The sequence below is a fragment of the Pteropus medius genome, unplaced genomic scaffold, assembly GCF_902729225.1.
Source record: "Pteropus medius unplaced genomic scaffold, Ma_sr-lr_union100, whole genome shotgun sequence".
Classification (NCBI taxonomy): Eukaryota; Metazoa; Chordata; class Mammalia; order Chiroptera; family Pteropodidae; genus Pteropus; species Pteropus medius.
Genome location: NW_024355206.1, coordinates 5,554,727 through 5,579,762, shown reverse-complemented (window position 1 = coordinate 5,579,762; position 25,036 = coordinate 5,554,727). Strand labels below are relative to the sequence as shown.

Below are 25,036 nucleotides of genomic sequence, written 5' to 3'. Positions count from 1 at the left end.
CGGTGGGAAACGGGGGACGAGGAGCCTCGAGCTGGGTGGATTCGATGGCCGAGCAAAAGGGGCGCCGTGCGTGGTACTCGCTGTGTGGCTGCTGTCCCCGGACTCTCGGCCTGGGCGTCCTAGCTCGTCCTCAGCCACCTGCCAAAGCGGCTACAACCGAGGCCTGAGCGGTGATGCGGCTTACCCAGCGGCGCGGTGGCCAGTGACCTCCAATGAGCCGAAGGAGAGAACCCCGAGTCTGGGCGTTCCTACGAGGCCAGGGCAGCCGGGAGGGGGGCACGGCCTCACTGGGCGGCAGCATTCAGCCGCCCTGACTGCCACTCGCCCCGGCTCACAGCGAGGACACCTTCACGCCCAAATAAGAAAGTGAGCTTCTCTCCTTGAGCCAGGCAGGATCCATGACGAGACCCTGGCCGGGCCGCAGACCCTGCCCCAAAGTAAAGGCCAGGCTGAAGCTCGGCAGTGCCTTGAGTCACTGCAGACACTTTTTCCAAGGAGGCATAACCTCGTCCTTGACTTGGGTTCTGGGCTCGTAACTGCCTGAAGCGGCGTGCGCTCTGGGCACGGATGTGGCTGTGTGGCCTTGGGCAGGCCCGGGACCTCAGTTTTCTCATCTGTTCCTCAAAGAGGACACCTGGCTCCGGATGTGACCCGAGCAGTGCCGAGCAAAGCCGGTCCTTCCCTTCCGTCACTGCGGGCCCAACCTCATTCATGCGCCGAGCGTCCAGGAGTATGCGGGGGGCCTGCAGTGGGCTAACGGCCCCGAATGCCGTCTCTCCCCAGGCCGGCATGATCATAGACAACGGCGTCAAAACGACCGAGGCCTCTGCCAAGGACAAGCGGCCCTTCCTCTCTGTCATCTCTGCCAGGTGACTCACCGTCGGGAGCACGCCCTCCGTGGGGAGCCCTGACACAGCCCCTTCCTTCCCGCCACGCAGTCATCAGGCGGCCGTTGAGCACTTCCTCTGTCCTGCACACTGAGCTGGTTGCTGGGGGGGACAGTGGTGAAACCTGGACAGGGCAGAGTCTGAATTAGGGTTTGGGGTTTCAGCAGGAGCCAGTAGCTGGCCCGTGAACAGGACTGGCCAGGGCCGCGGCAGGTGGGGCTGCCCTCAAAAGGTGAAGAGATAAGGCGGGAAGAATCTCATCATCAGTTTATTGGGAAGGAACGTGGAGGTTGTAGCTGGAAATTCATTTGCAGCTCAGTCAAAGGCTGGGGCTGCTTTTGAAAGGCGCTGTCAAAACCTCAAGGTGATTGGGAAAACCGGAGCCCTTCACAGAGACCCAGTGGCTGGGTCTCCGTCTACACCAAGGAACACGAGTGGTGATAATGCCCACAGAGGACTTTTGTTGGACCGGACGTCAGTGAGCATCTGGGCTCAGTGCTCCGTTTTATAGTTAAGAAGCTGAATCCCAGAAAGGGTTGTAGGTCAGCTTGACCCTCCAGTTGGTGGCGAGCTGGCATGGCACACGGTGCTCCCTCCCTGGCCCCGTGGGCCACGTTGTATGCCAGGTTTGGGCCTGGATGCCTGAGCTTACCTCTGAACTTTGACCTTGCCTGGGGGCGGTGCTCCTCAGTGATGCCGATGACCAAGAGAAGTGACATGTCTGTCACCTGTGTGGGGCTGGGCCCTGTGCTGAGCTCAGAAAGTTCATTCCTGAGCCCAGGGGTGGGAGTCAGTATTCCAGACACCGTGAGCGGAGAGTAGCTCACAATCCAGAAGGGAGTTAGTTCAGGAGTCCCCCCAACGCCGCCCCCCGTGCCCTCCCCCTGCTGCGTTCCAGATACAGCCCTCACCAGGATGCCGACCCCCTGAAGCCCCGGGAGCCGGCCATCATCAAGCACTTCACCGCCTACAAGAACCAGGACCACGGGGCCTGGCTGCGTGGCGGGGACGTGTGGCTGGACAGCTGCCGGTGAGTGGAGACTTGTGGCGCTGGCAGAAAGTGGGGATGGGACTCCCGCCTTGGGCAGGGGGCGGAGCAGGACGAGGGAACGCGGCGGACTGGCGCTTGGCCTTCTGGTCCCCCGGCCAGGCACGAGCAGAGAACGGCAGCAGGCAGTGACCGCAGAGCCCCTAAAAACAGCATACTGGACGAGGACCCAGAGGGACAGGCAGCTCTGTTGGGATTTACAGGAGTCTGCGGGATATCCTCCTGGTCTGCCTCTTGTGTTAAAAATGGGACATCGGAAACTGCGTAGGAAACAAATGTATTTATCCTTTTTATCGTGACTACTTAAAGAGGGAACAAAGAGGAGGTGACAGTGTGTAAGGAGAGGAACAGAGACAGTGCAGCGAGAGACAGAGAGACAGACGCAGAGACGGACGGACGCAGGCAGGAGGTGCGAGGGGGCTGCCGGCTGGGGAGCACTGGGATCAGAGTCCCGAGTTTTGGGAAGAGGAGAAAGGGCGGAGGAGAGCTGACTGGGTTCAGAGGGGAGCGTGGTGTCCAGGTGGCTGTGGGGGCACGTCACGGCCCGGGCGGCTCCCAGCTCGGCGGGCAGAAGAGTATTCCTGTGACAGCAGAGGATGGCACGATGAGCTGCTCATCCCTAGAACAGAGGCCCAGGGGCGCTGGAGGGGCGGCTGTGCAGGGGTGGGCGGAAAACGTGGCGCCAGAGCTCAGACGCTCTGCACTGCTCGAGGTCCAGCGAGCGACTCGGTTCTGATCTGCCGGGAGTTCAGGCCCCCAGAGAGAAGCTGTGAGGCCCCTGCCGGTGGGCGGGCCTTCTCGCCCCCCCGCCGCCCACTCCTTCCAAGGTCGCCCAGGTCTGCGGCACGGACCTTGCAGCCCCCGAGGGGCAGGGTGGGCACAGTCGGGATGGACAGATGACAGGGATCCTTTCGAGGACTGAGCATTCGGCCTTGTGTCCCTTGCAGAAGGATCACTCTAGCAGCTGCCGGACACAGGCAGAGTGAGGGGGCCCCTCGGGGCGTGGGGAGGACAGCTGAGCTGCTGCTGCAGACGTCCAGGTGGCAGAGACTTGCAGACGACAGAGCTGAGCTGAGACGGAACCTTCGGGATGGGGACCGGGCTTAGACGGGGGAGGAGTGTAGTTTCCGACGTGCTCGGAGCCGTTCCGTGGAAGAGCAGCTGGGAGAGTGGCCGGTTTTCGAGTCAACAGCAGCCTGGTGGGGATGGAAACTGCGTCTCTGTGAGGTGCCCAGGGACTTGGTGGAGAATGGGAGGACCTCGGACGGGGCCCTGGGGGACAGCACGATAAGGAGAAGCACGAAGGGACCGGGAACCAAGAATCAGGAAGTTAGGGGCAGGACCTGGAGCGCGCAGTGACCGGAAGATGGGCCTTGAGCCATGGAATAGAACTGGAGGGGCTCAGACAGGGACAGTGTCCGGGGTGAGCGGCCCTGGAACAAGAGCGCGCTCAGGCCACGAGGACCAGCTCGGCGCGGCTGACGCAGAAGACAGGTGGCTTCACCTGGACGTGAGGCATAGGGCCGGGGATCGGGGCTCAGGTCTGTGGGTCGTGTGGGGTCACCAGAGTTGAGGAAGCAGGGAGTGGCTGGCATTTATGGCACTTCGAGAAGCTGTGTAGGACAGATGGAAGGGCACCAGCTATCTGCCCCCGGAAAAAGGAGATGCAGGCGGCCGCCATCCTTGGCCCTCGGGTCTGTGGCAGTGCAGACCCAAGGCTCAGCCTCAGCTGCGGGCTGCCCTGTCACGGCCAGACCCCCGCGGGAATCGGAGGGGAGCTGCCGGGCTCAGCGTTCCACCTGCTCCTCTCAGGCCGGCGTCAGCCTGGCTTCTGCGAAACTGGGAACTCAGCTGTCGATTTGTCCTTGATGCTATGGCTGGGACAGGGGTGAGGGTGGCCAAGGGGGAACTGACCTGCATATACGTACCCACCTCTAGCTGGTGATGGCCCTGAGCATGGCGAGGTCCTCCCGTCCCCTGGTCCTACCTCCCACAGAGCCCTGGAGTCACGGGCGAAGCCCCTGGGAGTGAGGCTGGGGAGCCTGCCGCACGCTGCGATGCGATGTGGCACCAGGCACCGGGAGCCTGTGGCCGCCCTCGTGTCTTTCAGTCGGACACTGAGTGGAGGGGCCACCCAGACGTCTCCTTGTTATACAGAGTGGGAGGGCCACAGCTTCCGCAGCGAACCCTGTGTTTGGGGAAAGGCTTCTCTGTGCAGGATCCGGTGTGACACCAGGACAGCGCTGGCTGTGTAGTGAGAGCATGCTCTGACTGTCCACTCTTGTCCCCAGGTTTGCTGACAATGGCATCGGCCTGACCCTGGCCAGGTAAGAGCAGCCATCATTCATGCTGGGCCCCTGTGGGAAGCTGTCTCTGGACCCCTCACCCCAGACATCTTCTCCCCACAGTGGCGGAACCTTCCCATACGACGACGGCTCCAAGCAGGAAATAAAGAACAGCCTGTTTGTTGGGGAGAGCAGGAACGTGGGGACGGAGATGATGGACAACAGGATCTGGGGCCCGGGCGGCTTGGACCACAGCGGAAGGACCCTCCCCATAGGCCAGTAGGTTTGCACCACGGCGGCTTCCTTGTGCCACATGGCAGCATGGGAACGAAAGGTGGCAGTTTGTGATTTCCACCTGTCGACTGTGAATTCCTCTGTCCGTTAGCGGTCAGAGAAGTCACCGAAACAGTAGAGATTAACCCACAGGGGCCAAAGTCTAAGATTTGCGAGGGAAATTGAGCCACCGTGTTGCATGTGAGTCAGCGGGGCGACGTGGCTGTATCAGAATGCGCTCTGTGGTTCTGGGCCACGGTGACGGGAGCTGGCGTCAGGGCCAGCCACCATGGCTTCCTTCGTCCGCTGAGACCTCTCCCACTTGGAGCATCCCATCTTCTGAGGGTGGTGGAGAGTCAGGCCGAAGCACTCTTAAGGGAGAACCAGGAGGGCGACAACCCACAGGCGTGTCGCATGCAGATTGGGGTCTCCAACCAAGAGGTGGCTCATGCTTGGGAGCGGCGTGTGAGATGTGGTCACACGTTCTCAGGGCTGCCGTGAGCGTACGCGATGACGCTGGTTCGAAGTGGGTCTTTCTGACCTAAGGGCTAGAATTGCTTTAGTGCGGGAAAGATTTTCCTGGCAGTCAGATTTGCTCAGCAGCAGAATGGCAGGGCTGTCGTGAAGAGTCACGGCTCTGTGTAGCTGGGGGCGTTCACACAAAGTGGGGTGATCAGCGTGCGGCTGGAGAGGAAGGGGCTCGGAGAGATGAGCTGACAGAGCACGGACTCGGTCCGTTCCTCGGAAGGCCACAGGCTGGGCCGGCGAGGACATCGCTGCGCTCTGGTGGTGTGCCCGCTCAGAGGCCAAGACAGGCCGGAGAGGGGCTCCGAGGTGGCCAGCAGCCCGGGGCCCTGGCGTCCTGCCCTTCCTGTCCCCGAGCTTTCTCCCCTTTCTCTTGGAGAATGTCCTTCCTGCCTCAGTAGGCGGGACACAGGTCTGAGCTCCCACCCCGAGTGGATGCGTGTGCTTGAAAAGATGGTGCAGATGGAAGCCCAGTCCCCTTGGCACGAGTTGTCAAGAGTCCTCGTTTCTGTCCACCCCTAATGAGGTAGCGGCCCCTCAGACCGTTTTTATGAGCAGCTCTGGGTCTGCGTTGTTGAGGTCTCTTTACTGAGAGTTACCAGCCTCCCAGGCCCAGAACATTATGGCGACTGTGATCGTTTTGGTGATCGTTTTGGTGGCCTGATCCGAGGCTACGGTGTTAATCAGTAACGTGACAGCACAGAAGTGCGCAGGCCCGTGGTGTCCACTGAGGGCTCGTTGCCGGGACCACATGGCTGGGGCTCCCTCAGAACCGACTCTGCTTGGGGGGCCCAGCGTGAGGCCTCTCCCTGGAGACAGGTCCCTTTGCTGCGTTCTGCCCTCTCTCCTTCCTTACGTTCTTGTAGAAGGAGAGGGCCCTGGCCCAGAGGTGGAAATTCCAGTCACAGCAGAGAAACTGGGTCTGGAGGGTGGGCAAGCCTGGATTTGGGGCCAGGCCAAGGAGGCCACGGGAAGTCCAGCGAGCCCCTTTGGGCCTTGCTTCCCAAGCCCCGCTTGGGAGTCAGGCAGATGGGGGCTTTGAGCACCCTGCCCCCTGCTGGGCGCACAGCGGAACTGCCAGCCACCGGCCCCACTCCACTCCCTCCTCCCTGCATCAGCAAGCCCGCTGCCTCCTGCCAAGTCCTCTCCGTGCCTCCTCGGGGTCAGGGCCTCTGGAGGTCCTCTGGCAGCCCACTGCCCTGCCTTGTTCCCCAGATCCAGCATGCTCCCAGCTGAAAGGTCTACTTGCAGAGAGGAAACTCATCTGCGTCTTGATCTGATTAAACTGTTACAGCTACTAAGCCGATAATGACTAATGGCTCTCCCCTCCCAGGGGACACAGTGTTGGCTCCCTCCAGCACTGCTTACAGTATTTACCCAGTGACTCCTCATAGGATGGAGAATTTGGAGGGACTGATGGAAGAACTGGTTCAAATAGAGGAACATCCCCCAAACCCCAGGCCAGCAACTAGACAGATACTCATGTACGCACCCTCCATCCTCCTGTCACTCGTCCACCCTTCCACGCAGCCAGTAACTCACCCACCAATCATTTATCGGCGTTTCCCATGTCCATGAGTGGTTCCTGAGTGAATTCATTAATGAGTCAACGACGTTCGCCGGAGGTCGTTGCTGGGGGTGGGGCCAAGCTGGGGGTGGGGCCGAGGGGTGTTTATCCAGAAAATCTCTGCTGCCTCCCACCTTGGAGGGTGCGGCCCCATCGCAGCACAACATGGCAGTCACCCTGACCTCTGCCTTCTTTGACCCCCTAGGGATTTTCCGATCCGTGGAATTCAGTTCTACGATGGGCCCATCAACGTTCAGAACTGTACTTTCCGGAAGTTCGTGGCCCTGGAGGGCCGGCACACCAGCGCCCTGGCCTTCCGCCTGAACAACGCCTGGCAGAGCTGCCCCCATAACAACGTTACCAGCATCACCTTTGAGGACGTCCCGGTGAGTGAGGCCAGGGCAGGCTCCCGGCAAACCCAGACTTTGGGCAGTGAGTCACAGGGCCCCGGGGGCTGGAGCTTGGCCCGTTGCCACAACCACAGGGGTTGAACGGCCTTCTCCGAGCGGGCTGGGCCACGTCCCAGCCCTGTCTGCATCCGAGCTGGAAAAGTACGAGCGGGGTCGCCCCGCAGTTCAGTCTGGGTGGATGCCTGTGGCCCTCGCCCTGCTTGGAGCCTGCCGGGCCTCAGCAGGAGCCTCAGCGGGACCCAGGGTTCTGCTCTTCCTCCAAGTCTCTTGCTTTTGACCTACGAGTCTTGTGCCCCGACCACCTGGGTTGGCATTGTTAACTTAAGAACCCTACAGTTTCTAAGAGAATCTTTGCTCAAGATGCTCTGTTCAACCTCTCCATGAGAGTGTAACATAGACAGGGGCCTCCTGGCCATAGACAGTGACAAGTCAGGAGCTGGAGTCGTGACGAGATCAGGACAACGGGCTGCCCTTGGGGACTAGGCAGGTCCAGGCCTCCTGGAGCATTTTCTTTGGGTTCGAGCTCTCTGAGACCTTCCCCGCTCCTCCCCTCTGCCGTTTGCCTGCCTACCCGGTTACAGCAGGCCGAGGGAAACGACGTGGACCTTGTTACCTAATTTCCTTACTCAGGCCACCGAGGGCCCGAAGGAGCCAGTCATGGAAGCCCTCGGGGCTCACGGGGAAAGCCTGTCTTCCTGAAGCACACCCTCTCACATGTGCTCTCACACGTGCCCCCTCCCCACGTGTGCGTGTGTACCTCTCACGTTCACCAGCACCTCAGCTCATTCCCTCTCTCTCACATGCACACGCGCACACTTCTGTGTCCCCTCACCCATCTCTGCGGTCCTCTGAGCCCGAGGACAGAGTACTCTCCAGGTCACCCAGAGCAGCCAAACCTCCCGTGAGCGGAGGCCAAAATAACGTGCTGAGTGTGGGAGCTGGGGCACGGCCAACGTCCGGCTGTTTTTCTGGCCCTGTCTGAGAGGCCAGCCGCACCACTGCCCCCGGTGCCCGAGCGTACCCTTGGTTTGGCGGGTGTGTAACGTCAGTGGAAACCGGAAGTTGCCCTGGCCTGGCGGCTGCAGTTCCCCTGCCCTCCTGCCGGCTGACCATCCTGGGCTCTGTTTAGATTACTTCCAGAGTGTTCTTTGGGGAGCCCGGGCCCTGGTTCAACCAGCTGGACATGGATGGGGACAAGACGTCGGTGTTCCACGACGTGGACGGCTCCGTGTCCGAGTACCCCGGCTCCTACCTCACCAAGGCCGACAACTGGCTGGTCCGGCACCCGGACTGCATCGACGTTCCGGACTGGAGAGGCGCCATCTGCAGCGGGCGCTACGCACAGGTGGGGACGCCAGGGAACACCTTCCTGGGTGTTGCTGGTCACTCACTCATGTGACAAGCGCTGAGCACCTACTGCGTGCCTGGCTCTGGGCCAGGCCAGAGAGAGACGGGCTTCTCTTCTTTCCCTCCTTTTACTTTCCCTCCTCACCCAGTGGGATTTTTAAAAAGTTACAGTGGCAACACTTTGTAAGTGGAAAGCTTCCAGAAATGGTGCTCAGAGGTCCAGCGTGAGGATTCAGGTCAGGCTCCAGCACTTACTGACGGTGTGACCGTGGGTAGGTGACTCCGTCTGGAGCTTCAGTTTTCTCATCTGTAAGACCGGGGTGATAGCTGAACCTCCCTAGTGAGATTGGGGGGCGGCTTCACATAAGGGACAGCCCCCTCCACCAGAAATATAATGCATGCCACACACATTCTCTTAAATTTTCTCTTAGCCACATAAAGAGGAAAAACAGGTGAAATTAATCTTGACGATAGATTTTATTTAACTCAGTATACTCAAAATATTGCCATCTCAACATATAATCAATATAGAAAATTATCGGGACACTTTGCAGTCACGGTTTTTCCTGTTCTCTGCATATTTTATACTTAACATTTTCAACAAAGTAAAAGCTAGTCCCATCAAAACAAAGTCGTGTAAACTATTTTACGCACCTTTTTTTTGAAATCTAAATTTCGATTAAAATGAATTTAAAATCCATGTCCTCAGCCACACCGGGCCCATGCCCAGCGCTCTGCAGCCACAGGGCAGTGGCCATCGTGTGGGACAGTGCCGGCTTAGCGCCTGAAACGTGGCGGAACCGAAAGCGCCAGCCCTTGTCGCATTGCTGTTACTGTGCGGGGGGCGGGAGAGGACGATGACGTTGTCCTCACAGCTCCCCCAGAGGGCAGGCCCCGGCGTCGGCACGCGGACGCCAGTAGCCGACTGTGAGAGAAGAGCTGGAAGGCAGTGTGAGGAGAGACGGGAGAGGCAGCTGGTGTCAGGCTGAGGGCAAGGGCCAGGGGCCCACGGCGGCAGGAGCGTGCGGGGGGCTCGGGCAGAGGAGCTGGCGTTCAGCAGGAGGGTACGGAGGGAGACAGGGCCCGGCCGGGGCAGGAAGCCCAGGGCGATTCTCTCTGCAGGAGGAGGCGAGGTCACGTGCTGAGGGCAGAGACTGGGCCATGGAGGGCAGCGAGGCTGGGAGGGCTGCCGGCTGTGGGGATGCTGATGAGGCGCGGACATGGAGGCCCGGTGGGGACCGCAGACAGCGCGCTGGGATTTGTCAGCCCTGGGAGAGGAGGTGGCCACAGGGACCACTGGCACAGACGGGCCCCTGATTGGGCCTTTCTCTCCTTCGTGCCTTCTAACAAGGGCTCCGTCAGGCGACGGTGCCTCCGAAAGGGCAGTCTGTGCTCAGATGTTAACAGACGCGCTCAGGATGACCCTTTGTCATTGCTCCATTGTGTTTCCTTTTTGGCTTTTAAAAGATGTACATTCAGGCCTACAAGACCAGTAACCTGCGGATGAAGATCATCAAGAATGACTCCCCCAGCCACCCTCTCTCCCTGGAGGGCGCCCTGACCAGGAGCACCCACTACCAGCAGTACCAGCCGGTCGTCACGCTGCACAGGGGCTACACCATCCACTGGGACCAGACGGCCCCCGCCGAGCTCGCCATCTGGCTCATCAACTTCAATAAGTGAGTGGGTGCCCCACTGGAGCTCAGGGCAGCCGTGACAACGATGCTGCCTCACAGCAGAGTCCCAAGTGGCCTCTCACAGGACGTCAGGCTGGCCCCTGGCCTCCCTGTGGGAGGACACCTCTAGGGGGGATGACATCACGCAGCAGCTCAGAATCGGAAGACCCGGCCGAGCCCCTGCTCGGGGTATGGGTGGCTCAGGCAGGGCATCCGAGCTTTGGATCCTCTCAGTCCCTTCACGTGGGAGATGGGGACAGTAACACCTCGCAGGGGTGCAGCGAGGATACAGTGAGCTCACGTGTGACAAGCATGTCGCCCGGGACCGGGCCTTCATGGGAAAAAGTACCTGGCGACCACGTCAGCACTTTGCGCCGAGGGGAGGGGCTGTGCACAGCCCGGGGATCCGGCCGAGGGCGCCGGCACGGGGCTCCGTGTACTATGACCGGGTCTTCTGTGCACGTCATTTGCTTGTCGCCGTATTCCTGTGAGGCAGAGATTTATCAGATGCGGGAAGTGAGACCCACATACGTGACGTGGGCCCTCCGCCAGGCTGGAGCAGGAAGGGGTGGGGCCCGGTCCTCCATACCTGGGCTCTTCCACTCCCGTCCAGCGGAAAGAACGTCTCCTTCCAGCCACATCCCCCTGTGGGGCTCCCCGCTGCAGGCCTTGGAGACACCCACCGTCCGTTGTGACGGTCGTCCTCTCCCCTTGAACACTTCGCCACTCGGCCGTTACCAACAGCAAGTGTCCTTTCAAAGTCTCCCTCACACAAGGGGGGCGCCACCGGTGCAGCATTCTCTGGGCTCTTTCCGGCTCCTGCCTGGAGCCTGGGTGGCCGGGGCCCCTGCCGGTGACCTGACACTGCTTCCCTTGCAGGGGCGACTGGATCCGAGTGGGGCTGTGCTACCCGCGAGGCACGAGCTTCTCCATCCTCTCGGATGTCCACAACCGCCTGCTGAAGCAGACGTCCAAGACGGGCACGTTCGTGAGGACGCTGCAGATGGACAAAGTAGACCAGAGCTTTCCGGGCCGGAGCCACTACTACTGGGACGAGGCCTCAGGGTGAGGAGCCCGCGTGGCCGTGGGGAGGCATCCTTTTGTCCCGGCCCCTCCAGTGACCCCAGGAACCTCCCGCAGTGAGTGCCAGTCAGTGCAGGGTCTTCTCCTGGGTTCCTGTGCCCTGAGGCCGATGGCACCTTCCACCAACCCATGTTTCAAGCTGTTAAGCTTTTCAAGCGGCACAAACGTCTGTATTCGAGGCCCTCGCCCTTTTGCTAAACTGCATAAGGTGCTAGGTGACAGAGATCTAGGGGAGGGAGCACCTGCTCGCTGAGACGTCCCCTCCCCTTAGCGAGCCAGGCTCTTCAGAGAGCCAGCGCATTTCCTGGGCGCCGACGCTGTGATCGCCAGCCCGGGGACTGAGGGCGAAGGTTCACTTTGCGGCCGTTTTCCGTTCTTGTTCTGAGATCCAGGATGGGCGAATAGCTGACATGTGCTCTCGCGTTTTGTTTTGTTTTGTTTTCTTATGACAGATAACGGCTCTCAGTTTGATGAAAAGAAAATTAGAATTTGAAAATCAGAAGCATAAGTACAGTATTAGGGTTGGAGGCAGTAAACAGCACCCCTTTCCCCACATAAATGCTAGCTGATTGTGGGCCGACAAGCCGGCAGGTGAAGAGGGAACCGCCAGTCTCGCTGCTGGCAGAGCTGTGGGAGGCACAGCTGCCTGCACCGTCCCCAGGTGTGCCACTCTGCCCCAGGGGGCACCCCTCAGACTAAGGGTGCAGAGGAGCAGAGCAGAGCGCCCCTGTCTGTGGCGGACCTATATTACACCCCCAGCCAACTGAGTCATCTACTTCCTGGGGTAAGAAGAAAGTGAGTGGACGGGCCTGGGGCCAGAGGTGCCTAGCAAAAGCCTTTCAGACGGAAGGTGAGGATCCTGGCAGTGAATGCCCCTCCACACCAGCAGGAAGTATGATGATTCGGAAACAGGTGCTCGTAGGGTCAGATCCTCGGGCACTGGCTGTCACACTTTCTTCTCAGGATCATGGGAAATGGGACGTTGCAAAGATGTGAATTTTTCAAACGGAAACTGCCACTAAACAAGTCAGACCTTTTTGATCAAAACACTGAGAATCTATGATTTTACCCCTTGTTTCCTTTCAGCAGATTTTGCTGTATACTTCAGCTTTTTTGTCGCTAGCTCAGCTTATCATTCTGCCTATCGATGATTGTGCTGTGCGTCCCAAAATAATCAGAAAGTTCTTTTCGGTCGCAGTTCACGTGTGCTATCAAAGGAGCTCCAGGTGTGCAGCTCAGTGAACACAGAGTCATGTACCTTGCATCGTGATCCCCCGACAAGTCTGGTACCCCCGTCGCCATCCGCAGTTACTACAGTGCGCGATGTTCCTCGTGCTGTACTTGACGTCCCAGGACTGTCTTTACAACTGGCAGTTTGCACTTCTCAATCCCTTCCTCTTTTCACCTACACCCCCGCCTCCCTGCCATATGGCAGCCATCAGTTTGTTTTCTGTGTCTGTGAGTTTGTTTGCTTTGTTGGTTTATCTTGTTCTTTAGGTTCCACATGTCAGTGAAATCATGTGGCATTTGTCTTTCTCTGTCTGACTGACTCCACTCAGCACCATTACTCTAGGTCCATCCACGTCATTGCAAATTGTAAGATTTCATTTCTTATGGCCGATTAGTATTCCGCTGTCTACATGTACCACCTCTTCTTTATCCAGTCGTCCATAGGCGGGCACTGAGGTTTCTTTCATATCTTCTTGGCTATTGTGAATAATGCTGCAGCGAACATAGGGGTGCACATATATTTTCAAATTAGTGTTGTTGTTTACTTTGGATGAGTACCCAGAAGTGCAATTGCTGGGTCATGAGGTGGTTCCCTTTTTAATTTTTTGAGGCCCCTTCATACTGTTTTCCATAGTGGCTGCACCAATTTACGATCCCATAAATAGGGCACAAGGGTTCCCTTTTTTCCCTCCACATCTTGGCTAACACTTGTTCGTTGATTTATTGATGATGGCCGTTCTGACATCTCATGGTGGTTTTAATTTGCATTTCCCTGGTGATTAGGGATATTGAGCCTCTTTTCACATGTCTCTTAGCCATCTATATGGATTTCTCCTCTTTGGAGAAATGTCTGTTCAGGTGCTCTGCCCATTTTTTAACCGGATTGTTTGTTTTTTTGGTAACGAGTTGTATAAGTTCCTTGTATGTTTAGGCGGCGAACCCCGTATCGGGTGTGTCATGGGCGAATTCTTCCGCTCAGTCGATCTTCTTTTCATTTTGTTGAGTTTCCCTCATTACGCAAAATCTTTTTATTTGACGGAGTCCTATTTGTTCAATTTGTCTTTTGTTTCCCTTGCCCAAGGAGACATATCCAAAAAAAATATCGGTAAGAGCAATGTCACAGAGTTTACCGCCTATGTTTTCTGCTCGTTTTATGGCTCCGGGTCTTACATTTAAGTCTTTGATCCGTTTTGAGTTTACGCTGGCACGTGGTGTAAGAAAGTGGTCTAGTTTCATTCTTTGGCATGTACCTGTCCAGCGTTGCCAACACCATTTGTTGAAGAGACCATATTCACCCCACTGTATATTCTTGCCTCCATGTCATAGGTTAGTTGACATACAGGTGTGGGTTTGCTCTGGGCTTTAATTCAGTGACACCCTCAGGGACTCCAGGCCGGGTCACAGGATGTTGGTTTCCTGTGCAGAAGCCCAAACTCTGGGGATTTTTGAATTCTTAGGGCTATTCTTAATGATTCTTCTGTCTTATAAACTTGCAGTTCTTTCTTAATCACATTCAGAGCAGCCGCCTTCAGTGGCTACCTCCTCTTCTGCTATGGGCCAGGACACCCGATAACCCGTTCACTGGAACTGGGGGTAGAATAAAAGTTAATAGGCTGAGAGTGCAGGTCCGGATGTGTCTCACACTCTGAGTCATCTGCGTCTCTCCAGGTGAAACACACAGTGGTGCTGCTGGCTGTTCGGGAGCACAGACTTGGCCAGGTGCCCCGAGTGCGGTGCTGCAGACTTGCAGATGGGTGTCGCGCTCAGGCACAGGGCTGTCAGAGGCGCTGCTCTGAACGCACAGCCAGCGCCCTCTTCCCTGTGCACAGGCTGCTGTTCCTGAAGCTGACAGCTCAGAACCCGAGAGAGAAGTTCGCCTTCTGCTCTGTGAAGGGCTGCGAGAGAATCAGGATCAAAGCTCTGATCCCCAAGGATGCGGGCGTCAGCGACTGCTCAGCCACGGCCTACCCCCGCTTCGCGGAGAGGGCCACCGTGGACGTGCCGATGCCCAGGAAGCTGGCCGGTGCTCAGCTGGTGAGTGGCCGGCCCAGGTCCTCTCGGGACACCTGCTCAGCACAGCGTACTTCCCGGGCGGGGGCGGGGGCCGGGGGAGACGACCAGGTGTACGGTCACCTCCTCAGACCTAACGGCCGCGCCGGACGTGTTTGTTTTCCAGAAGACACAGGACCACTTCTTGGAGGTGAAGATGGAGAGTTTTGGGCAGCGGTTCTTCCACCTGCTGAGCGACTTTGCGTACATCGAGGTAAGGGATCTCAGCCCCTGCGCAGAGTGGCTGTGCTCTCAGGGCCGTCGTCACAAATGACCGCAAGCCGGGTGGCTTAAAACAACGGAAGTGTACCTCCTCGCAGTCTGCAGGCCAGGAGTCCGAAATCGAGGTGTCGGCAGGGTCAGTTCCCTCTGGAGGCTGAGAGGGAGAAGCTGTTTGGGCTTCTTCTAGCTTCCGGGGCTGCTGGCAACCCTTGACCTCCCTTGACTTGTAGACACGTCCCTCCAGCCTCTGTCTTTGACTTCACGCAGACCCTCCCCTGGCTGGCTGAGTCTCACGTCTCCCCTGCCTCTTCTGAGGACACCAGTCACTGGGTTAGGACTCACCCTAAATCCAAGATGGCCTCATCTTGAGACCCTTGACTTGATTACATCTTCAGAGATTCTATGTCCAAATACGGCCCCTCCCATAGGTTCCAGGGGGCCATATCTTTTTGGGGAGAGGGCACTATGTGGCTCACTGCAGAGGCCTCCGAGGACCTGTCTTAAGTGGGCTGCAGAGGCGCCTCTGTGTTCAGGGTCTGCGTGGGGACAGTAGACGGGAGACCCCGGGCCCCACTGCCTTCAGGCCCCTCACCCTGTGTGGCCCTGGTCCCCAGGTAGACGGGAAGAAGTACCCCAGCCTGGAGGACGGCATCCAGGTGCTGGTGATTGACGGGAGCCGAGGGCACGTGCTGAGCCACACGGGCTTCAGGAACTCCGTCCTGCAGGGCGTCCCATGGCAAGTCTTCAGTTACGTGGCGGACATCCCTGACAAGTGAGTCCGTGCCTCTGCGTCGGCACTGCTGAGGACACCACAGGCCCCGGCCTGGCCCTGGCCTGGCCCCGGCCCAGGGGCCTTCATCACAGTCTGGCCCGGGAAAGCTTAGGGAGTATGGGTCGTGGGTGCTGGGCCGGGAACGGCCCTGCCTGGTGACTGTCCCGTTGGAGCCAGGGCCTTGTGAATGTAGGTCAGGTCCAGGCAGACGGCTACCCAGTTAAAATGAGAAGCCTGCCCTGACCCGTGTCCCAGGCCTGGACACTCCCCCTGGTGACCTCATCCCCTCCCATACTTCTAATGCGATCCAAATGCAGCTGGCCTCCGAGCTCTTCCAGCCCAGACCTCCGCTGAACCAGACATTCCTGCCCAAGTGCTAGTTGGAGGGCGCCACCCAGAGGCCCCCTGCGGAACTGAGTTCTCAGCTTTTGTTTCTTACTCCCCAGACCAGCTGTTCTCCGGGGCGGTCTGAGTGGGTGGCCTGATCAGGCAGCCAGATCAGAGCCCGGGTGTCATGTCTGACTCTCATCTCTGTCAGGGCGCCACGCTCTGGGACCACGTCCTGTCACTCCACGGGCACTGTCGCTCTGCCTCCAGCCCTGTCACTCCATGGGCACTGTCGCTCTGCTTCCAGTCCTGTCACGCCACGGGCACTGTCGCTCTGCCTCCAGTTCCTCCACGTGTCCTCTCCGTCCGGGCCTTCCCACCCTTTCCACGGGGGAAGGTAGAGGCAGCTGCTCAACACCACAAACGTCAAGGATGGTTTCTAGGAGCCGCCCTGCTCCCCACCTGTGGCAGACTCCGTGCTGGCAGGTGCAGGGGCTTAGAGAACCCCACCCCAGGCAGAGAGGGATACCCAAAGTGTGCAGGCAGGCTTCCGGTGCCCGCTGTGGGGGCTGGGACAGATGAGAAGTGCTGTCTCCGTGTCCTGCTCCCGTGAGCTAACCCTGATCCCCATCCAGAGGGCACGACCTTCACATGCGTCCACCCAGCAACAGGGCTTTGCTGGGCCGAAGGGACTTTGGCTTTCCTCTGAACGGAACGATGGGGACAGTCTCCTGGGGCAGAGCCTGCATCCGCGGTTGAGGGGGTGTGTGGGCAGCCCCCGGCCCCCCGGCTCTCCTCCCCAGACTCCAGCCTCTCCTCGCGGCCGTTCTGACTGCACACAGCCTCCCCTCTCAGGAGCGTGTCTTCCTCTCCCAACGGGACACTGTGGGGGCAGCAGCAGGTTCCAGGATCCGACGCAGACTTTCCAGTCTGGCCTGCGGTCTGTGCTCACGAGGTCCCTTTGAGATGTGAACGGGACGCTCCACTGGGCTTCTGCCCTGTTTCTATTCCTGGGGGGTGTTCACTTCCTCTCGTCTGGCCAGCACGAGTCCGCGTCTGCCACCACGGGGCCGATTTCACAGCACTGTGGCTGAGCACTGCCAGGGCAGGCGAGGGGGACACCTTTCTCCCAAGCAGGGCTTTTGCAGGTTGGGACCTGCAGGCTGCCCCGCCAAGCACACCTCCCTCTGGCAGGCCCTGTCAGATACGTAATAGCTATTTGCCTCAGTTTCCCCACTTGTAAAACGGAGCGGCGATGCGGTCTTACCTGACCAGAGAGAAAGAGGGAAGCGGCCGGCACGTGGGGTGTTAACCCTCCCTGAGGACGTGGCCGTCACCGCGTTTCCGCTCGGCCTGTGCAGACAGCACGGAGAGCTCTCCAGTTAGGAAGTGCACGGCGAGGTCCTCGCGTGCCCGCCTGCCCGGATGGCACACGCTTGGACCCACTCTGCCCTCTCTGGGGACAGACCCGTAAAAGCACTGAGGCGAGCGGGCGCCACGTGTGGGAGGGGTGTTGGACAGCGTGTGGGCAGAGCCAGCGGCGCCACACGGAGAGGCTGCCCCCTCCTGCACCCGTGGCCGGGCCTCTGGTCCCACCGTGCAGGCCGCCCCTGCCCGCCAGCCCTCGGTCCAGGTCACTGTCTCGCCCTCTAAGCACGCCCCTCTCGCTCAGTTCCATAGTTCTCATGGCATCGAGGGGAAGGTATGTCTCCAGAGGCCCGTGGACTCACGTGCTGGAAAAGCTCGGGGCGGACGAAGGGCTCAGGCTGAAAGGTAAGGGGTTCGGACTGGGGTGGACACGAGTCTAGGTGCTGCCGAGACCAGAACGCTTGCCACCAAACGTGGCTATGGCCTCTGAAGCCGCACAGTGCCAGTGTCCAGGGTGGGCAGGGCAGGGTGCCGCCTGGGGCTGCCCCCGCCCCAGGCTTTCCTCTCACGTGTGCCAGACACCGAAGGAACTTGCTAGTTGTTCACCCGTCTAGTCAGTAGGTGGCCCTTTCTTCTGCTAAAAGATCAGCAGAAAAGTGGCTTGGCTCGACTTCCCTCCAGTTCTGGCCACTTGGCCTGGCTGGGGCCCTGCCTCTTCCTCACACCCTGGCCGACGTCCAGTGTTTATCCAGCCCGTTGCTGTTCGCAAGCTCACATTTGTTCCTCAGAGGCCATTAGGGAGAGCCCAGAGGTCCGCGTGGCTTGTCCAGGGTCACCCAGCTCCTCCGTAGTGAAGCCCGGCACAGACCCCCAGGGAGGAGGCTGGCTGGGACCAGTGCCTCTGCGTGGCACTCGTCATGCCGTCACAGACTGTGCTCAGAGTCCCCGGGAGGCAGAGAGGAGGGACGGGGCCACTGTATAGATGACAGTGAGAGCGTCCACTGTGGCTGCCACATCACGTTCCGCCTGCACGGTGCTGAACCACTTCACAGCAACCTGGAAATAGTCACGAGGAAGTAGAATCCGACCGTTAAGTAACTTCGGATTAGAGCTTGCATCCTAATTTTTTTAATCCAAAGGCAGGGTTCTTAGCTGCCATGCCATCCCACATACCAAAAACATCAGAGCTACAGCCCAAAAGGTCACTGGACTTCAGAAAGGGGCAGGGATTTGTGGGGGGTCATGGGGTCAGCTCAGAGGTGGCTGAGGCTCCCGGGAGTCCACTGGGTAAAGCTGAGCCGCCACCCCTGCAGGCTGCTGTGAGGTTCAGCTGAAACCCTCTGTGTCCCATACAAACAGTCGTCAGGTATGTCAGTAGTTGGCACAGAGCACTTCCTGGGGACACGGTCCAGTGCAGCCTGGGAGGGGACGGGAATGGTGATGGGGAGTCTTGGGAGGCGGTGGCATGGAGCCATTTTCTCTGGGGTTTCTGCTCAAGTGACTGATCCCTGCTTTTCAGAAAAAATGGCATTCGTTGGCTTCAAAGGCAGCTTCCGGCCCACCTGGGTGAATCTGAACACCGACGACCACAAGGCTAAAATCTTCCAAGTTGTGCCTATTCCCGTGGTGAGGAAGAGGAAGCTGTGAGGACAGCCGCCCACATGGACTATGATGGCAGACTCTTGGCATCAGACCAGGGTAGGGTGGCCGGTTCCCCCAGCCTGTCCGGCCGCTGCCTGGGAAGTCCATGTGTCTACATGGGCCCAGGGAAGGGAAGGGAAGGACATCGAGGCCCCTGGTGCCTCCACCTGCCCCACTCAAGTGTCTGCCTGCAGCCCTGGGAGGCGTTGGCCGATGCTGGAGACCTCATCTTCCCTGCGGCCTCTGGGTGCTTCTCTCCCAGCGGTGCCTCTTCGGGGGGGCGGGGGTGTCGGGACCATGCCAGGAGACCTGGGCTGTGCTGGCGGGGTGTGGACTGGGGTGCCGCGTCACTCACAGCCCCCAGCACACACATTAGGGGGCAGATGTGGCCCTAAGGTTGTCTCTGTTCCCGTGACCGAGACCAGGGCGGGCGTGTAGCAGAGCGGGTGGGAGTGGTGTCGGTTATCCTTGGGGAAGGAGCGTGCCCCACCTTGTCCCAGGTTGAGATCTGACTGGGTGACTTTCAAAGGCCCTTTCAGCTCAGAGATTCCAGAAGAGTTTGTGGCTTCTCATGCTGTGTCCGGAACCCAGCAGTAGGCACACCTGTGATGCTGGGCCCTGGGACCTACAGGGTAGCAGTGGCGGTGCCCAGCTGAGGGGCTTGCAGTCTGGTAGGACAGGTAGTCAGGTGCCTGTGCCTTCTGATGCCAGGCAGCGCAGAGAGCTGTACAGTGGGGGCCAGTGCCAGTCCAGAGGAGGGCACGGTCTTCTTACCTGCTTGGGCGACTTCCCGTAGCGGGAGGCAGCAGGGCCTGCGGGCGGCCTCCACTTGGTTCGAACCACCCGTCAGCCCGCGCACGGGCGTGCACCGCTGCAGTAATTCCATTGGTGCTATCCCGGTTTGGTGGCTGTGCAGGTGCAGCCAGCACACAGCGTCGGGCGCCGGACCCTTCGCGGCGAACCACCTTAGCTGCTTGCGGGGCTCGAAGAGCTGCTGGTCCGCCTCAGGCCCTCGCAGCTGCCGCTTAGTGCCCTGCTCTCTCCCTGGCCCTCGGGAGAGGCGAAGAGAGCTCCCGCAAGAGGGGAACACCTGTGGTTCTTCTCTCTCGTGCGGCACCAGGGTCACTCTGGTCTCGTGAGGAGCTGCGTCTGCCCCTTTCCTGCCCCATCCACAGTCTCTCCTCCAAGGAGAGCTTTCTCGGCTCCCTCTGCCCACCTGCACCCACGAGACTCAGTGAGTCCATTCCCCCTGTTGAGCCAACTGCCAGAGAGGCTTTCCCACCAAACAGGTCTTTCTGCCGCTAGGCGACAGCAGGGCTCCATCTCTTAAAACGTGGCAGCCCCAAAGGCCTGACCCCAGCAGGGACCTCGTCCGGGCAGAGTGGCGGTGGTAGGGAGCTGAGTTAAAATGACCTCATGTTCCACTTGTCTAGAGTTCTCACGCAAGGGTCTCACACTGTGAACCACTTGGGATGTGATCACTTCAGGTGGCCAGGAATGTTGACTGTCTTTGGCTCGGTTCATTTCAAAAAGCATCTATTGGAGGATCCTCAGAGCTGTACCTGTGTCTTAGGTACGACCTTCTTTCCGAAGCCCTTCACCAAGAGCTGATGTTCAGGCACGTTCTTGGCAGCACAAATTTTCTTACTGCTCAGAAAATTGTCCTCGTTCTTTCTGTGCGTGAGCGTCAAAACGAGCTAGGCTTTTAAGGAAAACAACACGCCCCTGAAATGCTTGTCTTTTTCCTGTTGCCGAAACAGCTGGTCCTCTTTCGGGAATTAGATGTATAGTGTGTTTTGTATGTAAACATTTCTCGTAGGCGTCACCATGAACAAAGATATATTTTTTATTTATTTATTATATATGCACTTGGAGAAGTCTTGTCTGAGAAACGAAGAATTGTCTTGAATGTCATCTTTGGGGATGTCCTGCGGCCACCTTGAAAGGAGTGGCCCAGGGCCTTCTGCTTGCACCAGAGGGCCTGGCTCTGGTGTGGAAAATCTCGCTGTGCCATAGTAAACACGCAAAGGGTGTCATTCCCCTGGCTGCTTCTCTGTCTTCCTTTAAAGCGGGTCTCATTTTAAGCCTGAGAGCTAAGGAAAATAAGATTGATGAAATGCCCCGTGGGTCTGCCTCTTTCACTCCCAAGTCCTTCCTTGTCCTGCCCCAAGGGGGCGCCCATAAGAGGAGGTGGAGAGGTCCTGTGGGAGAAGGTGACAGGCAGGTGACTGCTGTAAACACAGCTTGGTACATACGAAGCACGTGGTAGCCACAAAGCAGACATCCCTGAGAGCTGTGCGAGAAGTAAGGGGAAAGGGACCCAAACGCAGACGCAGAACGTCAGCAGACGAGAGGAGAGCGAGAGAGTGAGAAGGAGCAGGAGCGCAAAAGCTCAGAGAACAGCGAAATGGCAGTAACTGCAGACCCATCAGTAATTCCTTTAAATGCAAGTGAATTAAATGCTCCAGTCAGTGTACACAGACTGAAAGTAAACGGATGCAAAAAGGTGTTTCACGTAAATGAGAAAGGATAAAAAGCCGGGGTAGCAATACTTACATCAGACAAAACAGACTCTAAAACAAAGGCCATAACAAGAGACAAGGGCATTCCACAGCGATAAAGGGATCAGTCCAGCAAAAGGACGTAAGCCTTGTAAACACCGACACACGTAACGTAGGAGCACCTGCACATATAAAGCAAATGCTGATGGACGTAACGGGCACCAAGGGAACGAGCAGCAGTTATGCACCGATAGTAGGGACCTTAATGCCTCACTGACATCAAGGGACAGGTCGTCCAGATAGAGAGAGGAAAGAGAATTACAAGCCACTGTCCCTGGTGAACACAGATGCAAAAATCGTCAACAAAATATTAGGAAACCGAATTCAGCAACATATTGAAAAAGATCATTCACTATGAGCAGACGGGATTTTTTTCCTGGGATGCAAGTTTGGTTCCACATTTGCAAATCAATTTATGTGATACATTACAGAAACAAAACGGATAAAAACCATAGGATCGTATCCATAGAAGCAGAAAAAGCATTGGACAAAATCCAGCATCCATTCATGACAGAAACTTTCCGCAAAGTGGGGACAGAGGGAGCACACATCGACACGACAAAGTCCATATATGACAAACCCACAACGAACATCCACCAGAAAGTCCCTGGTCTCGGCAGACAGCACGGTCAGCCTGCCGTCTCCCGTGGCGCAGCCTGGACGGGGCAGCCGTGCCCCTGGCCTTCGCCCTCTCCGGATGAAGCTGCCTCCCGCGAGCGCAGGCCCGCAGCTGTGCAGGTGTCTGAGGCTGCAGCGCCAAGGAGGTGGGGACAGTGGGTGTTCTTGCCTGCAAGGAAGCCAGGTCAGGATGTCACTCTGCCTCTTCCCAGCTGTGACCTTGTGAAGGATTTAACCCTTATGAGCCCTGGTTGTTCATCTAAAACAGCACACGGAAAACCCCGCGATAATAGTTAACAGTGTAGAGTGCTGTGTTCGGCGCTTCACGTGGATTCACCACGTAATGCTTACCTCCTCTCTGAGGTGGGCGCTCTTATTAGTGCCCCTGGCTCAGGGGGGTGCTTAAATCACGTGCCCAGGACATACAGCTCGTAACATCAGGGCTGGGCCGTCCCACTTCAGCGCTGTGCCCTGACGGTCCTCACACCAACTAATGCCAACCTCGTGGGCTTACAGAGGGTGAATGAGGTAGCATAGCCCGCTCCATAGATTGTGAGCAACACTGAGCATCCCTCCGCTAATGCAGTCTGTAAACAGCAGGCGGGCAGGGCCTGCCTGCCCCGGTCACCTCCACCCCCACCTCACCTGCACAGTTCCAGGCATTTGCTGGTATGCAGCACATACTTGGCGAGCGAGGGTGCAGACACGTGGTTGTGCCCGGAGGACAGGAGCAGCTACCTGAGTACAGGTCCTGGCCTTGTAACTTCCTAGTGATGTGACCCTGGGAAAAATGCTTACCTTCTTTGAGCCAGTTTCCCTGTAAGGTGGGGATGATGATATAGTAGCTCTGGCCTCGGGTTGCTGTGATGATGAAGCCAATTAATATGTGTAGAACAGCACACGCAGATCAGAGCCAAAGAGAAATTCAGAGAAAGAGGTGTCTGCAGATCTTCACAAATACTTGGCAAGCACAGACCGAGCGTTCTTTTAATTAAAACGAGAGCTGAATTGTCCTCAAAGGACGGTGGGGGACACGTCAGAGCAGCATGTGGGGAGGCTGAGGCAGGGCCGGTCTCTGCTGCCCCCTAGAGCATACTCCCTTCGCTTTTCATTTGTTTCTCTGTACGGGGACATGGTGATGACAGCGTGGCCACACCCCGTCCCCAGCTGAGCCACGCTTTTCCAGACCTTAAGGTGGAGAGAACGGACAGTTCTGCCTCCCTGGACGGGGGTCTTAGGAAGGAGTTCAGCACGAGCCCCGCCCCTGATCTGGCTCACCTGTCCCCGGGAGCTGCCCACACCTGGTCAGGGCCGGTGTGAGGCCCACTGGAGGTGGGCAAAAGAAAGTGTGTGCCAGTTCTAAAGCTCCATGACATTAAGAATGGAATGGAATTTAAAAAAATAAAACATTCAGAGCTAAGAAAAAAATGGGTGCCGCAAACACGGACACAACACTGAAAATAAGTTAATGATAGAAGACACGTTTTTCCAAAATGATGGGGAAAAAATGTGAATCTGCAATTAAAAATGACACATCATGTTCTAGGAGGATATTTAAAAAAAATTCCTAAAAAATCAACACTGTGACTTTCCCCAGCAAAATGACTGGATGTTTGCAATGAGGAAGGATCCCAGGGCAAACTGATGGAAAAAGCAGGTAAAAGGCTGGCCTCAGGCCTCGCCCGTGGAGCAGTGGTTATAGTATACATCCTGTCGGCGCACAAACGACACCATGAGCAAAAACTGGGGAGACGGGACGAAGTTCGTGGATTCCCTCACCTTGCTGGTGGTCCATACACACTAAGTTGTCTTCACTAAAAAAGACAAAGAGGTTTACAGTGTAAAAACCACCAGCACCAGCACTAAAATCGTCAGCATAAGCATCAAACACCAGAGGGCACGAGGGTGAAGCGAGGCGGAAGGATGTGTCTAAGGTCTCGTGTTTCACAGCTGATAGTCCAAAGATACTGTGGCAATGTGTGAGAGCAAGACATTGCAACCAAATGCAAAATTAAAAATAAATTTGTGTGTCTATAACATGATGTGTCTCTCGTTCATGAATCTGAATCCGCAGACTGGACAGCTCCTCCCTGCTTCCCATGCCCCTGGGATGTCTTGAAGGCTGGGGCGGGAAGCCTTGGAAGGCTTGGTCGCCACTCACACGTCTGAGCCAGGGCTGGGGACCCGCACAGCTGGGGACCGAGCAGGTGGTGCTGCCGCCTGGTCATCTCTGTGTGGCTTCTCCAGTGTGCTGGCTTTGGGGTGCCTGTTAGGACATGGCTTCAGATCGATGAGATGGGCGAGTGACGTGCCCGTGCAGGCAAGGGGCCAAGCTGTGTCGCGAAGGTCGTGAGTACTGCGTGCGCGCGATGCTGGATAGTTCCAGCAGTTGCACCGCCAGCAGTTTGCCCTTCAGATGGAAACGACTTTACCAAAATACCTTGTGACACGTTTAAATGTCCGTCACGGCATTGTGTGTACTGGCAAAAACCTGAAAACCCGAGTGTCCATCAGCAGGGACTGTGCAGGGCAGCTGTGGGTCGACCCTCACCAGCCTGCTCCCCTGGGCCACCTGCGCCCACAGCCTGAGCTACCGGCATCTCCCCCACCCCACCCCAGGCTCCGGGCTGCCAGTGCAAACCAGACTCTCGCACCCACCCCACTGCAGCTTTCGATCCTTCAGGACACCCCAGATCCCTACACCACCCCATCCCTGTGCCTCTCACCTCTCCAGCCCAGTCCTCCTCGCGGGCCCTTTGCGAGGATCCTTCCTCTGCCTAGAACACTCGGCTCCCCGTCTCGGGGACCCCCCTGACCATCCCCACCTCCATCCCTCCTCCAGCCACCTCTGGCACTGCGCACGCACGCCTCTCACATTTCTAACAGTTGCCATTTTCATCTGCGTGTGGCTAGTATTTGTCTTCCTCGCCAAATTATTAAGTTTCACGATGGCAGGTGCTATATCTACACTGTCCCTGGCGCTTAGCAGTGCCAAGCATGTCACTCAATGAATACTGACGGAGGTGGCTGCACACAAGACAGAGGTGACAGTCTGACACAGGAAGACTAAGTGGAAACAGCAACGGGGCAGCGAGCTGGCGACGCTCCTTCTGTGCGGTCAGGACAGTCGCTCTGCGCTGGGCCGTC

At 57.8% G+C, this 25,036-nt stretch overlaps 1 protein-coding gene across 4 annotated transcripts in view; it reads left to right on the top strand.

Moving 5' to 3' along the window:
• Positions 1–23,926, top strand: part of CEMIP (cell migration inducing hyaluronidase 1) — a 118,688-nt gene extending 94,762 nt beyond the window's left edge. For 2 of the 4 annotated variants that reach the window (XM_039858268.1, XM_039858267.1), the window contains exons 17-29: positions 784–869; positions 1,786–1,917; positions 4,227–4,262; positions 4,344–4,499; positions 6,791–6,971; positions 8,125–8,340; positions 9,810–10,021; positions 10,898–11,083; positions 14,161–14,365; positions 14,508–14,594; positions 15,217–15,374; positions 17,374–17,474; positions 18,589–18,767. In XM_039858268.1, the coding sequence (XP_039714202.1) occupies positions 784–869; positions 1,786–1,917; positions 4,227–4,262; positions 4,344–4,499; positions 6,791–6,971; positions 8,125–8,340; positions 9,810–10,021; positions 10,898–11,083; positions 14,161–14,365; positions 14,508–14,594; positions 15,217–15,374; positions 17,374–17,474; positions 18,589–18,716 (1,884 nt within the window). In that variant the 3' untranslated portion in view covers positions 18,717–18,767. Of the gene's footprint in view, positions 1–783; positions 870–1,785; positions 1,918–4,226; positions 4,263–4,343; positions 4,500–6,790; positions 6,972–8,124; positions 8,341–9,809; positions 10,022–10,897; positions 11,084–14,160; positions 14,366–14,507; positions 14,595–15,216; positions 15,375–17,373; positions 17,475–18,588 lie in introns of those variants that run through there. The other 2 variants (XM_039858266.1, XR_005651848.1) reach the window with 2 other exon arrangements.
• Positions 23,927–25,036: the final 1,110 nt, after the last annotated feature.